Source organism: Mixophyes fleayi, chromosome 5 (assembly GCF_038048845.1).
Source record: "Mixophyes fleayi isolate aMixFle1 chromosome 5, aMixFle1.hap1, whole genome shotgun sequence".
Taxonomy (NCBI): Eukaryota; Metazoa; Chordata; class Amphibia; order Anura; family Limnodynastidae; genus Mixophyes; species Mixophyes fleayi.
In genome coordinates, this window is record NC_134406.1 from 46,559,892 (window position 1) to 46,577,925 (window position 18,034).

General features: G+C 37.9%; 1 protein-coding gene across 5 annotated transcripts in view; it reads right to left on the reverse strand.

The window, feature by feature from the left end:
* DPP6 (dipeptidyl peptidase like 6) overlaps positions 1 to 18,034 on the reverse strand; it is a 936,540-nt gene that overhangs the window by 36,266 nt on the left and 882,240 nt on the right. For all 5 annotated transcript variants that reach the window (XM_075212137.1, XM_075212136.1, XM_075212134.1 and 2 more), the window contains 5 exons: positions 15,921 to 15,959; positions 12,253 to 12,360; positions 10,758 to 10,849; positions 8,554 to 8,601; positions 2,441 to 2,559 (listed from right to left, as the gene is read on the reverse strand). In XM_075212137.1, coding sequence (XP_075068238.1) covers positions 2,441 to 2,559; positions 8,554 to 8,601; positions 10,758 to 10,849; positions 12,253 to 12,360; positions 15,921 to 15,959 — 406 coding nt within the window. The remainder of the gene's footprint in view (positions 1 to 2,440; positions 2,560 to 8,553; positions 8,602 to 10,757; positions 10,850 to 12,252; positions 12,361 to 15,920; positions 15,960 to 18,034) is intronic.

The following is an 18,034-nucleotide window of genomic DNA, read 5'->3' on the forward strand; positions in this document are numbered from 1 at the left end:
AAAAAGATGATATGACTTAAACAATTCTACTGGATATCATTCACATGACATCTCCACTATATTCTCTGGGCTTTATGTAGCTGATTTTAGACTAGAAGCTAAATTTCTCAGCGTGTAAACAAAAGAAATTCAGATGTTTGGAGCCCACATCCATAGTGTGAATCTTAAACATTGATGAATGATTTAAAAGAGCAGCTGGCAGCAATGAGGAGAGAGAGAGAAGAGAGCCCTGGAAGACTAAGATAATTGGCGAGCCTGGTATCTATTTGCCGATTGCAGATCTCTTTATTTGTTGCCTTATGAATTATTTATGTTTGATACATGAAGTTCTCATACTAAAGATATTATCATACAAAAAAGCACTTTGTGGAGGCGCAGCTAATGTTTTAAATATTTTCTCTCTATCCTGTGACAACAATCAGAACGGCTTTACTTAGACAGTAAGTCTTGTCTCAAGCTACTGCTGTGGGAACAGATTGTAAACTGCACGGCTGTTTAAACAGGATCTTTTCACGCGTTTTATTCTGCTAATGAAATACATATCTGTTCTGGGGGAGGTTGGATGTCATTTTACCAAGTGATATTTGCAAAAATGACATTATTTAGCATTGTGATTTTGTTTCTATTGGGATATTTTACACTAGATTTACAATAACACTGCAGGTGCTCTGTTAAACAGAGTTTAGTCATTTTTGGTTGATACTGATAGACCAGAACAAAATAAAATTACGTGTCTGAATGGGTAGGATCAGACTCTGGGATTTGAGACATTCCCTACATCCATGCCTCCCACAGTCCTGATTGCTGGCAAGCCAAATGGAGTTTTAAAAATATTTTATTGGTTTATAGTAATTTATTTAAAATAATTAAACTGTTGCACAGATCCAGTACAGACAGACACAGACAGACAGACACAGACAGACACAGACACACAGACACACAGACAGACACACACACACACACACACACAGACACACACACAGACAGACACACAGAGAGACAGACAGACACACACACACACACACACACACACACAAACAGACAGACACACACACACACACACACACACACAGAGACAGACACACACACACACACACACACACAGACAGACAGACACAGACAGACACACACACAGACAGAGACACAGACAGACAAAGACACACACACACACACACACACACACACACACACAGACAAAGACACAGACAGACAAAGACACACACACACACACACACACACACACACACAATGTTTATGGTGTATGTGCAAAGAAGATTGGCTATGAATGTGCTGGGCTGTGTTGCTGGACCAGATTGTAAGAACGTCCCTGGTGACAGTGACCATCATTCTAGAGAAACTGATATAATACCTGCTAGTTATGTCTCCTGTCTTATTTGAATAGAATACTAGGGTTTGCCAGCAACAGGGAGGTAGTAGACAAATAAAAGGTATATAGTTAAAAAGTACACTCTTCTCATACAAATGACTGACATGATATATACGACTTGGAGGAGTTATTGAATATGGTCTACTTTAATGCAAACCAATTACTTTTTGAAATGTACTTATATTTCTTGTAGGACATTGTAATTGTCGATCAACTTATTTAAAAACAGGGAAGATCTCTACATATTGTATATTATGCATCAGATCACCTTCTTTTGTCTGTAGGTGTTACTGCCTATGAGGATCTGTAAGTCAGTGGCTAAATAAGCTGATAGACAGTAATAGCAACATTGTCACATTATACTATAAAGCCTTCACTGCATTGTTCTGCTTTTATGATTTTAATGTCATGTGTTTATTGCTACCAATGGTCCTACATGCTAGGTTATACACTAGACATTGGGCTGAATAATATTTTGGCTATACTACAGACTGAATAATTTAGTGGGCTTTTCATTATACACTGTTTATATGGCACAATAAGTATTTACCTTGTCACTATTTAAAGTGCCTGTAAATTGTATCTTTGAGCGGTCCTCAGTCTGCAATCACTCACTGTGTTTGTTTCCTCTCACACAGCAATAACATCCTGTCAATCAAGCACATGTGGGAGGTAAACTTTGGGGTGGAGACTGTGGCAGCGGAACAGAGGAAGGTGAGCCAATAGCATGTGAGGAGAGGGGTAACAGGCTCTGCACTATGATCAAACCCTGTCTCATTACGTGTGTGACTGGTCAATGGTGCAAATTTACGGTTCCGAAAAAAAAAAGATTTTTTTTCTGATGGAACAAAAATGGCTGGTAAACTTTCTTTTTTCCAAAAAGAAAGTTTTTAGTGTAATTAATTTAATATGCATTTTTATCCTAATATGTTTAGTGTTTATTTCAAAACAGGAATCACATCTATTACCAGCTTTTTGGCATTTCTGGTGATCATGTCCAGCACCATAAATCATTTCAGAAGACAAGTTAATGCATGTTTCTGGCTGTAATACCTTCACATTTCAGTAAGAAGTACTCCAGAGTGTGACTGAACGAGGCACTGACATATGTACAGTTTTCAATCAGTAAGCATGAGATGCACTGTCTGTTGAAGCTTCCATTGGTGTTCGTACTGCAAAGAAAATAGCAAAGTGTATCAGTCTGAGCTTACATTGTACTCCACACACAGTCCAGCTCACAGCTGTTATGGGTAGAATTTGGAACTAAAAATTGATAAACCGAATTGTATAACAAAGTGAATTGTTATTAAAAGACTTTCCTTAATTATGAAAAAAGCACTATAACCGCACACATTTACAGTTTAAAAAGTGGAAATGCACACTGTGTTTTTGGCTCAACCATTATTCATGAGAATGTAGCCTATGAGAGTGGAGAGAAGGAAGATGCTACAGTGCAGACAGAGCTCAGAGCGGTGTTCCAAAGTCTCTCTGCTCACTACATTGTGTGACTGTGGTTGTCATGGTATACTAGAATCATAAATCACTAATAGAAGCATGAAGAAAAAACACAAGGGAAAATGGTACATACCAACTTTCTTCTTTATTTACAGTCAATAAAAATTAAATCAAATAAAATTAAATAAAAAATTAGAGGTCAATTTTAGTCAAATTTCATCTGAAATTGTGAGTATTTGTAAGTCCAGTATTTTAGCATTCTAAATCCTGTCTTATCACACATGTAATCTTCTGGACCGTACATATCAATACCAAGAATGTAATTTACATAAAGAGAAAAATAAAAAAACAAGAAAGAAAAAATGGAAAGTTTCATTCTTTGGGGGGAAATCAATTTGACACAAAGAGCCGCAATGTGTCTCTGGAATAGTCCATGAAGATACATTGCGGCTGAGTTTCACTCAAATCCCAAGTCTTATGGGACGTGAGGGAAAATGAGCGGAGATTCTGTCCCATCTTGGCCGACAATGTGCGCAGTCGGACTTTGTGATGATGTCCGGGACACATTGACAGCAATTGAATTCCGTCCTTTAAATGACAAAAGCTGAATATACTGTATCTATTAAAGTTCCAGCTTTTGTCATTGCCATTTACAAACTCCTTAGGGTTAAAACATGATAATTCCTAATTAGCCATAGATTATTATGATGATACCTAAAGTATTCATAATTATCAATGTATCCAGAATGTGGTTACATTGTATTCACATTCCTCAAGTAAATAACAAGAATGAAAGAAATGGAATGTTTCATTCTTTAATTGACAATATCTATTGAAGGTCCAGATTTTGTCCTTGCTCATAGGGTAAAAACAGGACAATTCATTCATAATTATCAATTTATCTAGAATATGGATACATTGGGTTCACATCCCTCACATGTAATAGATGATAGCTTTTGAATGTATTCAACACGTTTCCTTAATCTACCAATATTATTCTATGAAATCATCTATAGGACCACAGATTGACTGGGACGCAGTGAGGAAAGAGATTAAGAGAGAATTCTACATTAACAGCCTTCCCCTCACCACTAGGATCAGCCTGGGGATATATACCTGGAAGGTGTGCACATCAAAATACCTGTGCTTATCGTTAAATACACTATTTTTATTTGGAAGATTATTGTGCATTTATTGTATAAGATATGTTTTATATATAACATATACAATTTAATGAGTGTCCTTGTAACTGAACTTACTTATTAGGCCTGTGTAACCCAGCAGTGTCAGACTGGGGCAGGACGGACCCACAAGGGGGAATGCAATGTTAGGGTTTCACGAAATAGCATGTGTGCCAACACCGCGTAGGGGTGTTGCCAGACACCAGAGAGGGGTGAGTGTGTAATAATATTCTGACACACACATAGTATATTGTATATAAACTACTTCCATTATTTGTACATACACTTTGAAAATATTTTTTCCTGTAATCACATTTTCATTTTAATAAAATGCCTCCTTTCTGTTATTAGTAGCAGTTTAATAATTAACAGTACATTAAGAAGACAATTTCATCAATATGCTTTATAAATGAGCACTAGACTTTTCATAACTATATTTGTATATTTTATAACTAAATATATATTTGAACCAAGGATGGTGGCACCGTATGTATCTTTCAAGGTCAATATGGAAATACAGTTTGTAGTTTGTTCACTTTCTTAAAGTAATTTGGAGGATTCAATTGCTGCATAAAGCCAGATATGATTCTATTGGAGACACTATTGAACATGCATTTTCTGACCTAGACTTACAATCAGTAATAAATTTTATGGTTTCACTTTACCTACAGTACACATCTTACGTTGATTTTAATTACAGCAAATGCAAGTAATATATGTAAAATAACAGTATGTTTGTATCTTCATCCTCCATCAAATTCCTGGAAAAATCCCTATCACATGTCCAAACCAAGCACCTTGTATTTTACAGCTGTTAGCGGGTATTAGATGGGTGCAGGAAGCTCGACGGTCCTCAATATTGTGCTGAATTGCACAGTCTGTGACACCGACGGTAGGGAGGGGGGGCCCTCAGACAGCGGGCCCCCCGGGGATTTCACATGTGATCGCCAAACAATAACTATTAAGGGACCACATCATTTGAGAGAGGGGACTCCCCTCTATCAAGTGAGGGCACTGCTGAGTTTATTGAAAACAGGATGAAGGAGATCCTCCCCCATCCCTGAAATTGTTTTCTGTAGTGTAGCTTAGTGGGACTCGTCCTTAGTACTTTAGGGCTATCTGACAAGTTCCACTCATCCTTAGCTCTGAAGGGGTCAATATGAAAAGGCTTCAGCAAGTGGGCTTTTAATCTAAAGCAATAAAGTGAAATACTCTGGAATTAGGTTTAGCAATAAAGGGGATGGCATTAAAAACAGGCTTAACAACTATACAGTGCATTACTTATTGTGAGTGTGATTAATAGTTAATTTTAAGAATTATATATATTACACTGTAAGCTATTATATGTGTTTTAAATGCTAGAGCTTTTTTTATGCAGACCACATACACTGTATATTGATCGTAATCTTGTCAGCTATGAGAGTGAGTGTAATTAACTTTGACAATAATAACTGGGTTAAAGGTCTACATGCAGGAAACATACTTTGCTATATAAAAAAGCTTTATTTATTTAGTTGTCAATGTCACCTGTAGCCAAATCACATAAAGCAATGTGTAATTAGTTTCTAGTAAATTTCAGCCTCAGCTATAAAGCGGTTTCATGGGTGTTTTTTTTTTTTAATTAAAGTTTACATGTTGCAATCATAATATTGAAAGAGATATCTTACCACTTACATGGAAAGGGTTAATATATTAACTAAGTACTCTATACAAGGATGTCACAGACATGGAAGGCCACTAACTTGATGAAGTATTGGACATACAAAATGTGGAGGATGTCTTCCCACTGCATGATAATGTGACGTATTTCACTAAGGGCGGAAGTGATCAGGACGCCATCCAGTTTGACCACTTACAGATTTTAAAGATGGCCCTGAGGAGCAGCTCAATAGTAGTAGTACAACCCTATATGACTCCTTCTGTCTCCTGAGCTTTCCAGGTCATTTACATTTGTCATTATACTTCACTGAAACAATGATTTGTTTTAGGAATAATCACCTTTTCAATAAGCCTGTTACCATTTATACTAATGTACACCCGGTGGATAGTATTAAGGGCACAGACTATTTTTTTATACATAATGCACTATTTTGCCCTCACCTTTCTTATAATATAATCACCATTTTGAAAATCTAAGTGCAAAGAACTTGCCCATCTTTGAAAAACACCTCTCACCTATAAATAAAAATTAATAATAATAATAATAATAATAATAATAATAATTTTGGCATGTACCCACTTCCTAATCCCTTTCACCCTCCCGAGTTACCTGCTGCTGGGAACTGATGCACAAATCCATCCAATCCTCTTCAGCGGCACCAACAGATCCAGCCTTCCCATGCTAGGAACTAGTGACATCTGTGACGTATGGAATTTATAGGCTGTATTCTCCTGACTTTAGTTTTACTTCTGCACCATTACATGACTCTTACCTTAGAATCTGTTAAACCGATTGCTACCTATTAGTTTTACTCTGTTATTTGTTTCTTGCCACTGTCTTTATCGTACTTTGCTCGCATTGTCTTACCCCATCAATCTCCATAATACAGTCCCACCTCACCTCTCTCCAGCAAATTATTTCTCCACCACCATTACTTCCGCTCTTTACTGAAAATTTACCATCCCACCCGGTCCCTCATCGTGTTTGTCAGTATTTGCTTTGTGTATTAATTAGTAGTTTTGTTGTCAGATTGATCTCAGTGTGGCGGAAAAACAGGCCAATCAGCAGCCATCAATGACACCTACGGGTGGCGGTGGAGCACTGGCCCTCAAGAGCGAAGTTCATGTTAGTAACACTCCCCCTAGGGGAGTTAAGGGGAACCACTTTTGACGGGCGGGTTCCAGCTGCTGAGCCAGCAGAGGGAGAGAGGGGCTCCGCTGCCTAGAAGTGGCAGAGTATGCTTTTTAGTTGGTAGCCACAATTTTGTGCAGTAATGGCTGGTAACTGATTTGTTATGCTTTTTATTTGCTACCACTTTAATTGATTTATTTTCAATACATTTTGTGACTTTTTCTTCTAGAAACAAGTCTCATGTGTCCTTATTTATTAAGTTAGAGAACACTTGCTAAGGGCATTTTGTGAGGTAACAATAATATGGAATCAACCGCTAGGCGACTTATGTCTCACTGTGCACATACTGCCCTCTCCCCCCACCCTATATGTGCATCCCCCACACCTTCTCTCTCCCACCCCTAGACCCTGATTTGTCTATTTGTCTGAGTCTCCTTCCCCCTTTCACCACTTGGCTCATTTGCTAGAGAATGGCCACCGTAGCTTCTCCCCGCCATACCTCCCTCTACGCTCCTTCCACCTTCTCATTCTCCATACCTTCTACCCCCTTCCCAAGTCACTTCCCCCATCCTTTCCTCTCCTGTGAAGCCCCACAACTCACATGCTGTCTCATTCACCCCACCTCACTCCCCATGAAACGCTCTCTACCTTTTACCCACCCTCCTTCTCTCACCCACTGCTACATCAGTCCCTCACCCACGCCTTTTCCTCACACATCTTCCACCTCACCTTGGTTCTTCTGACTGCTGGGGACATCTCCACTGACCCTGGTTCCCGCACTATCCCCAGTCTCAATTCCAGCCCCACCCCCTTGTGCACCAGTAATCCTGCTGAGCTTATCTCTCTCTTTCTTCTGTGCTCTCTGGAAAACCAGATCTGTCTGCAAGAAGCTGACCACCATTCATGATGTCATTTCTAACCTCATCACCATCACTGTTTTGCAGTGATGCTTCTAGTCCTGTTTTTCTGTTTGCTCTATGTCCCCACTGTACGGCGCTATGAATTTAGGTTGCGCCTTGTACATAAACAATAACAATATTGGGTCAGCCTGTAAAATGGCTTCTTCTACTGAGCTGGTGACAGATACACTTTAAATCCCATAGACTGTAAGCTTGCGAGCAGGGCCTTCTCACCTCTTTGTCTGTTTTACCCAGTTTGTTTATTAGTTTACTGTGTTTGTCCCCAATTGTAAAGCGCTATGGAATATGTTGGCGCTATATAAATAAATGATGATGATGATGATAAATCTGACATCAGTTTTCTGTAATTACAGCTAAAGCTCCTGAGTAGACTGACTGGCTGTGTTTAGTTTCAGTAAATAACTGACAGTGTTAATAGTGGTTTGGAGTATTCCTTGGCTAAGTAACCTATTGCTTACCCAGCATGCTGTTCTTGTCATTTGCGTGCAGCCCAATACAAACGGACAAGCACTGCATGCTTGGAGTTGTAGTTGAAGTCTAGTAGTAATACTGCATTTCACACTCTGTCAGACACACAACAGCCTCACAAAGACTTGGCTCCCAAGTCAATATGCTATTAAAAACCTTTACCATGTTTGCTATTGGCTCATAACTGTTCCATACACATTTAAGTCAGCCAGCATTATACAATAACACTGCATGGATTCTAGAGAACCTTTAAAGATGGCAGCACTATCAAAGGGATGTTAAAACAAAACATCCTAAATCTATGCCAGTGCTGACATCACAGTACAATGTAGCAGATGAAAGTATATTTACCTGTATAACTGTCTCCGCGTAGGGGAGTCTTCCGTGCTAAGGAAATAGCTACAAGAAATGAAAAAACACAGATTATTCAGAGAACACATAGTATATGCCCCATAAAAAAAGATACATTTATAGAGAAGAAGAAGAAAAAAATATAATTGAAGCCCAAAATGCTGAAGGGAAAACTGGTAACTTTGAACCATTTTCAATTACTCCTTTGGATATAAATGATGAATCCAGTTCCATGTTTGATCTAAATTATCCTTTATAAAAAGAGGATTATTCAATTCAACTTGAAAAATATGTTCTCTCTCTGAGGTTCAGAGCAGGTTTCCTGATCGCTAGTCCAAAGCAATTGTTATACTAATTACCCATTTATTTCACCTAAATTTAAAGACATATGAATCGTGTTCTTATTTTGTGAAGCAGGATAATTAGAGGTGTTAGATGACAAATTGCTAAGTATGTCCAGATATTTCAACAATTCTGTGAGTTTATTCTCGCTTTACACATCTTTCCTTTTATCAAGGTGACAAAATGTATCTTCCTTTTAAACCGCCTTAGAATTGCTCTTTATAGATTTTATATTCCTTTTTAATCTCTGACAACAGCCCCAGCCAATATTTCCTCCTGAAAAGGCACAAGGAGCTGAGACTGATGAGAATACTCACAGAACATTGAAACCTTTGTGAATCCTAAATGATTTCCAGAACCAGGAGTCAAGGATCTGTGACCTAACACATGCACAAAGCACCTTCTTTGTATCTCAATTGGAAATCTAGCTAGAGCATATTTACTTGTCATTATATTTCACTGTGGCTGGAGATGACAGATTCCACAGCACCAGATGGGCAATGCCTGTTGTCAGCAAGAGCGTACTGACATCAAAGGTGAACAGATACACCATAAACGCTTTTTAGGAAGTGCAACCGTGCAAGGAGCACAAAGCATGGCCTCTTTTAAAAGCCAGCCCAAAGCCCTGTAATTAAGTGTGGTCAATACTATTTCACACATTTCTGTAAACAGACATACATTAAAAGAGCATTATTCATGCTAAAAGCATGACATCTGCCAAAGAGTGACCTCTGGCCCTACTTTACTTACAATAAACCCCGACTGATACCATATGACTGCTCCAGAGTCTCTCAGGATTAAAAGTGAAAACAAACAACATTGTACATTACAGTTTAATGTTAACCGTTACCCAATGATCACTCATGTTGGGTACTTCTCCCGGACAGCCAGGAGAGCAGGTCTTTCTTTCTGACCCTGCCCACTTCCTAGCCTCAATGATGTGATTCGCCGAGAATGATGAGATCGCGGTGAGGCCAAAATTACGCTATTCACTCCCCATGCAATTTCCACTTGACCTTCCCTCTGGGATCTCCCAAAGTAATACTAACACATTATGCTCTTCCTACATGTATATCATACACATGATATAAATAACAACCTACCCAATATACCAAAAACCCAAAAAATAAGTTAAGTTCACATTATATGTAATTATTGCGCTACAAAGGATTATAACTCCACAAAACTAACACAATTATTTAGCAGTATACGTACAATCACATTTGGACTTGTCAATATATAAAAACCTGTACTACAGCACATGGGCACTTTAGGCCCTGCCAATATGTGAATAGGGACTTCCAGTACAGAACAATGAGACAATGTTCCATGAGGCTGTATGCATTAAGAATAGGAATATCCATGACTTGAATAGCACATATGATATTAATATACTTTTTACTTTCCATCAAGATCATACTTACCAACTTTCTGTTATTGGCATCCAGGAGAGAGGGTGTTGTGGGAGGGTGGAAGAGGGTGGGCCAAATTGCATCATTTTGGCCCTGCTCCGGTCACGGGGGTGGGGCCAAGATGACGCGATTCACAGCGAATCACATCACTCTCCTGGAATGTTTGAGTCTCCTGAACATTCCAGGAGAGTTGGAAAGTATGATCAAGATGTACAAAATTCATCCCAATTACAGAAAATTAATTAAAGCATAAGTGTGGCAGTAATGTAGTCATCTTCTCCTAAAATAATTTGCATTTTAGGAGATATTACAAACAGGGATACAGCCTTTGGCACTCCAGCTGTTGTGGAACTACAAGTTCCATCATCTCCTGCCAGCCTGCAAGGATCTGTAGTTTCATAACAGGTGGAGAACCATAGTTTCCAAGTCTATGAGATAAGGGTTACTCACATTTTTTGATTTTTTTCATCATATGCCAGAATCTCTGTAACATCCCAGTCTCCTGATGTAATAGATTGTAAGTTATCATTACTGTTGTTAGCCTATAATGTAATAAAAAAAAATACAAAAGTGAAATGGGAGATAACTATAAGGCATGATTCACAGAATTAATGCTGCCATGACATCTATAATAAAATTGTAATATGTTTTAGGCACAGCAATAAAATAAGCAACATTTAAATACTGTATATACATTGAAATGAAAAAGACCCTGTAAAAATAAAAGTGGTCTGGGATTATTAGACTGAGCTGTGAACAGTAGTAAAATAAGCTTCCAGAGTTTTCTCATCATACCAGAATTATCTGGAGTATACATACAATGTAGAGCCAGTAAGAGTACATATGTAAAGGGCAGCACAGTGGTTAGCATTGCTGTGGGGTTTGTTTGTTCCCCCCTGCGGTTGCATGGGTTTGCTCCAAGTGACCCTAGTCTTTGCGTTCTAGCGTATTTAGATTGTAAGCTTCAATGTGGCAGGAACAGATGTGAGTGACTCAATATTCTCCTTAAAGTGCTGCAAAATATGATTGGTGCTGTATAAATAAAGGACAATTAATAAACAGTGGTAGAAATAAGTGCAAGAACCTTCTTTTTTATCAGGATTCATATCTTTGGAATAGAATTCCAGGTAACTCTAACGCCGGTCTTAGGTGAATCTGTAGGTTTTCACAGGAGCTTCTGCAGCTCATACTTCTAATACTGTAGAACTCTGCATTTCTACTGTGACTTTTCTTTTAGAAAAAAAACACATAATAATTATTGAAATTATGTAACTTAAATGGTTAAAATGTAAACTGGAACCTTAACTCAAGTACTACCCACTCAAAAAAAGGTTACTTAGTGGAGGGTCCAGGACCACAGGAGCGAGCAGAGCAGCGGTGGGTGTGTGGAAGACTCAGGGAAACCTGCCGAACACCCCTCAGATAGCTGGGACTGGGTTGTACTCAAAGCTCATTTAATTATCTAGGGCCTGATTCATTAAGGATCTTAACTTAAGAAGCTTCTTATTTCAGTCTCCTGGATCAAACCATGTTACAATGCAAGGGGTGCAAATTAGTATTCTGTTTTGCACATAAGTTAAATACTGACTGTTTTTTCATGTAGCACACAAATACTTGACAGCTTATTTGTACACTGAAATTTAAAGTTGATATTTGTGTGCTACATGAAAAAACAGACAGTATTTAACTTATGTGCAAAACAGAATACTAATTTGCACCCCTTGCATTGTAACATGGTTTTGTCCAGGAGACTGAAATAAGAAGCTTCTTAAATTAAGATCCTTAATGAATCAGGCCCCTAGTTTTTGCATGCGGCTGCAATACAAGGCACAGGAGGGTGTACAGCCCGTAACACGCACAAGCTCTTCCTGTCAGAAGGAGCAAAAGTTTGTTCTGCTGCCAATATTGATAACTTTCTCAGATAATATCGCAGTCAATGTCTTACCTGTGAGGAAGAAACAGCAATATGATGAAACTTCCCACGACCTAACTGTGGAATCGCTCTCACAAAGAAGAACTTTCTGCCGTCCTTTGAGAAGATCGGCTGTTCATTCTGGAATAAAAGATAGACGGCTTAGCATTCATGAGACAAAAATCAATAGTCCTAATGGCTGAGCTAAGCACTTGTAGCTGGAGGAGAATGAGAAACAATTGTGCATTGTTAACTGTTATTACCGAAATGGCATTCTCCTTTCTTGTAGCATAATAGTGGCCTGCACAGGCAGCCTTAAGACCGTTCCAAATTAGGTGTTATTTTACTTTGATCCTGTTGAGCTTTTATTAGTAGATATTATTTTATAACTGCATTTTTAATTGAATAATACAATAATAACAATAGAAATAAAAATAATTTGTTTAAAGTTATAGGAAAAAAAGATTATAAAAAAAAATAGTTTTTAAACAACTATCCTGAGTAAAATATTGATTGAAATACAGTAAATGTCTAATATATATGACAGTTATATCATAGGTATAATAACTGAAGACTTGTCAGTCAGTGACGCTGACAATGGTGGATTGCACAACATCTGAATTTTCTAGTTAGTCACTTATAGACATAGTAGACCCTGGCTGTACTCTGAACATGAACAATACAGTCTCTTTCTCTGTGGCAGTAAATCTGATGTTGCAACACTACTTATCTGCAGAATAGTGACTTTCTAATCAGCTATTGTAAATAAGCCAAAGCAACTCAGTAGAAGAGACTTCTGGGAAATGACATGGGAGCTCTGTATGGCATTCAGAAGAAGGGCATCAATTCTGTTCATTGTTTTATTGGGCCTGAACAATTATTGTAAGTTATTGAACCAAGGAACTATAGGCTTATATTGAGTTTCCAGTGATGCTTGATTCTCATGAACGTGAACTGTAGACCTTAAATAATACTTTAAATGAAAAATGTGCAGCTCATCAGCAAGTTAAAATAAGATGGATACATGTACTTTATTTTATATAACACCATATCTATATTCTGAGGATTTTCTACTGCAGTTAGCACATCTTTATCTCTTGCGTTGTGAAGAGTTCCTCTAGGCAACAACTTGCCCTTTTAACCATACATGGCAACCTTTTGGAGCAGGGGGAGAAGAGGTGGGCATGTCGGGGTGGGGCTTAAAAAATCGTGTCATTTTGCCCCCGCCCCCACTATGAAATGCTGAAATTCACTGCATTGAATAGTGGGGGCGGGGCTTAATGCCACAATTATGTCCCGCCCCCGATATTCAATGCCATTAATTTCGGCATTTTTTTAGGATCCAGGAGTTGTGCCTACTCTTCTGGGAGGACTCCCGGAATTTTTGGGAGGCTCCCGAACTTCGGGGAGAGTAGGAAAGTATGCTTTTAAACTTATATTTTTGGGGACATTCTGACTGGCTACAGGATGCTCTAATTTTGTGATCATTGTAGTGCTTTAATTGGCTACAGGTTGATCTACCCTTGTGGTTATTCCAGTGCACTAATCACCTATGGGTACCCTAGCCCCACCCACTTCCAGTTGCTTACATACAGACACCACTGAGAAAAAAGCAAATATAGTAAGTTCTCACACTCAGTAAAATAGGCCTAAATATAGATCTTACAGAAAAGACTTATTATTTTAATGAATAGATAGTACTACTGTACAAACAACAATGTTAAAAAGTTAGACATTTCTATATAAATTAAGTTGTGATTGGTATTTTATATAAAATTAGCTCTTTCTTCCAGTTTAAAAAATGAAGCTATCACTAAAAAATGAAACTCATTACGTGCAAATTAGTTTTTTTCTTGGATTAATGTAATGTAATTTGAAGGAGAGACAATAGTAGTCTGTATCATTTCTGTGTGCTAGATTAATTCATAATGATTTCTCATGACAGCCACTAATTGGAACTATAACTTTCTATTGTAGATGTTTAAACACCCTTGATATACTGTAAAGTGGCTGTGCTGGTATTAGAGCTGGGCAAAGTTCCATGTTGTTTGAACAGCAATTTGCGATACTGTACTTTGTCAATCAATTACAGGCAGTTTAGCTGGCATCTCAATGAAGCTTGTTTGGGCCCTAGGCTTCCATGGGTTTAACCCCCTACCTCCTGCAAAGAGGCATTCAGAAAATCTGTGATGACATATAGGTATTTATTACATGTGCAGATATTTTGTTCGGAAACCTATTATGAAAAAAGTTCAGAAAAAAGAAAGGGAAAAGGTAATAAATTGGTATGAATTTTGTATATGTAGAAATGATCTCCAAGTGTCTGCTTGTACAGTCACTGTCAGGAGCACTGCTACAAAATAAGGTAAGTAGCATAATGACAGGGACAGTGTAGGTAAAGGGTGGGATAAGATTGAATGGAATTTAGTATAATTTGTTAATTGGGCTCCAAATGAGAGAAAAACCTCTTATCTGACTAACATCCCAAGCATCCTGGATAGTAGATCTTATATTTGTATTATGATCTACTAACAGTGAGCATTTTATATTTTTACATATTGATATAAACAAATACTATTTTATATATCAAAATTTAGAGTTGCCATCAATTTAGATGATATCCAAATCCTGGGGGTATATTTACTAAACTGCAGGTTTGAAAAAGTGGAGATGTTGCCTATAACAACCAATCAGATTCTAGATATTATTTTGTAGTATGTACTAAATAAATGATAACTAGAATCTGATTGGTTGCTGTAAGCAACATCTCCAGTTTTTGAAACGCGCAGTTTAGTAAATATACCCCCTGGTGTTTCATATCTTGCTAGACACACAAGGCTGGGGTGAGCTCAGTACCCTCACTACGTCACCACATGCCCTATTTCCTAGGGAAGGTCAAGGGTTTTGAAGAATCTCCAAAGAAATGATTTGCCCCTCTCTGTAAATGCAGACATAATTGTCAGTACAATTTCTTATTCTGTATGCTGAGCGAGTTAACCCCTTAATGACCGGGGATGAAGCTTTGCAACCAGACACTTTTTAGTATTTTTGCTATGTACTTATTAGGTGACAATAACCTTTTCATTTGTTAGGCTATCCAATTGAATTTTATATTGTTCTTTTTGTTACAGATAGAGCTTTCTATTGGAAGCATTATAAAGCATATATAAAGAGATATACTTTCTTTAGGATTAAATAGACTACATTAGAAAAAACCCCGTGAAAAAATACACTTGTATCTAATCACAATTACAATCATGCAATTTGTGAATGGCCAGAAGTATCCCAGAAATGTTACCCTATTTCTCACATTTTATTTTAATGTGTGCATCTAAATCAGGGAAACATAAGGGCTAGAATTTAGGGGGTGTGGTTCATTATAAATTATAATATGTTTATTTATATTTATATTTTTATATTTTAGTAATTTGTTATTATTGTATCGGATAATAGACCATAATAGACCTTTGGGGGCACAACAAATATATTTTTACACAACCTGTTTGACATTCCAGATTCGCTTGCACTGAAAGCAAATATGGGTCTTCTTAGACCAAGTAGCTTCACTTCTAAAGGGGGATTACACCTGTTCTGTTGAATGATGTGAACGTATGACCAGGAGTTGTCTATTCAGCACTATACTAGTAGAATATAGGAAATTAATTTTGTGGAATGAAAATAAACAAATGACCTTGTCTTACCTGCCTGTGTAACCATGCCTCACTTTCATCTTCATGTTTCTGTGGAAAAAAAACAAGCAATCTGTTTAAAAAATAATCAATGCACCAAATCTTTTGCATACTAGAAATAAGAAATTGTGACAAAGGTTTGCTTTTGCGCTCAGTACTTGTATTAAAAATACACAACACTGATTCTGCAGCGCTGTACAGAGAACTCATTCACATCAGTCCCTGCCCCATTGGAGCTTACAGTCTAAATTCCCTAACATACACACAGACAGACAGAGACTAGGGTAAATTTTGATAGCAGCCAAGTAACCTACTAGTTTGTTTTTGGAGTGTGGGAGGAAACCGGAGCACCCAGAGGAAACCCACGCAAACACAGGGAGAACATACAAACTCCACACAGATAAGGCCATGGTCGGGAATTGAACTCATGACCCCAGTGCTGTGAGGCAGAAGTGCTAACCACTTAGCCACCGTGGCATAGATATATTTGCCAGCTCTGTTTGGTGGGACAGTCTCCTCAAATTGTGTCTGAAAAGCAAGCCACCCATGTGCCAATAATTGTGCGGTTATCTGCAAATTGTCAACATATCGGATCCAAAAACAACTGTTATGGTGGCTGATAAAAATCTGATGGAGATTATATGAGGTATGTCTGAGAATCTGGTCAGCAGTCGATTGCTGTCGCCCTGCATTTTGCCATTTCCACTACACAAATATGCCCCTATGTGAGTTGGCTGGCTGTTCAGAGGCACAGAACGGGTCTATGTCTCCAGTTTGGCATCTGAGTGTGACCAGCATTAAGTCTCCCTACCATTACAAGGTGCTGGTTCTCTCATGTAAAATAATGAGATGTAAACATTGAATCACAATGATTTGTTCCCTTGCATTAAAGTTCATGTGATGTCACTAAACATCCACAACTCTAACACACGGACAATTATAAAACAGCCAGAAAGTCTTATTCACTTGCATTGTGTTTAGCTGCAAATTTGCAGGAAACAGCAGACAATCAACAGCTTTTATCTGTCTAATAGACAATTTAGGCAATTAGAGCAAGCATCTGATTGGTTGCTAATGTTTTGTGCAATATTAGCAAATTAGCCCTAGAGCTGGCAAATGCTCCAAACTTGCTTCTCTAGATTTAAAGTGGAAACATTGTGCATGTGTCCTGTAAGAATATACATTTCAGATGTAACATGCACAACAAGTTTTACTGATATTGATAAGGCTTTTTATGCTTTACAAGTCTATAAATGATTAATATGAACAAATTAGGAGATTTTTTTTAACATAAATCACTGATGCTAGCTTTAAGAAGAAGCTTGGTAATTACCATTTTCCTTGGTTTGTTTCTTCAGGCTGATATAATTCTGTACATTTCCACAGTGTCATGTGACTACTATGGCAACCACAGTCACATGGCACATGATGCAGTGAGCTGAAAGGCTTACGAACGGCCTGTACAATTTTACCACTACTCCCCTCTGTCTTCACATAAAATGCTGAGATTCTGAGGCTGTGTGTGTGATTGGCACCCATACATGTCTGCCTTCCAGAGAGATGTTGAAAATTACATAATGATTTGTAGGAGGACAGCTAAGAAAAATGAATATCAAAATAATTGCTTATTTAAGGTAAAAAAACATCTATGTAAGATTATTGCTTTAAGGTGTAAAAAGTTTGATTTCAACACAAACACAAAAATCAAGTTACAGCAACATAACTGACAAGATTCCATCACCTTACTATTGGTAATTTCATATCTTTTTTGACAAATCAACATACTTCTATAAAAAATAAAGATCTGATATGCAAAATCCATACACCTACTATTAATAACCTTACTGATAGGAGCACACTGCTAATTTCTCTGCAGCTAGCAGGAAGAACGTGTGATGGTTTTCTGTCAATGTTGGTTTCCAGTCCTTTTCTTGCCTCTTTTGATAATGCAGAAATAGAGGATTATTTGTGCTTTCACCAGCGGACCAGAACGCTTTCTTCCCTAGTAGCTGAAATGCCAAAAGGGATTGTTCTGAGATACACAGGTGGCTGCTCTTAGGACAACGTTTCACAATAGTGGGTGTCTGGATTGTGCATTTGTGATGTCTGACAGCCCAAGGAGCAGC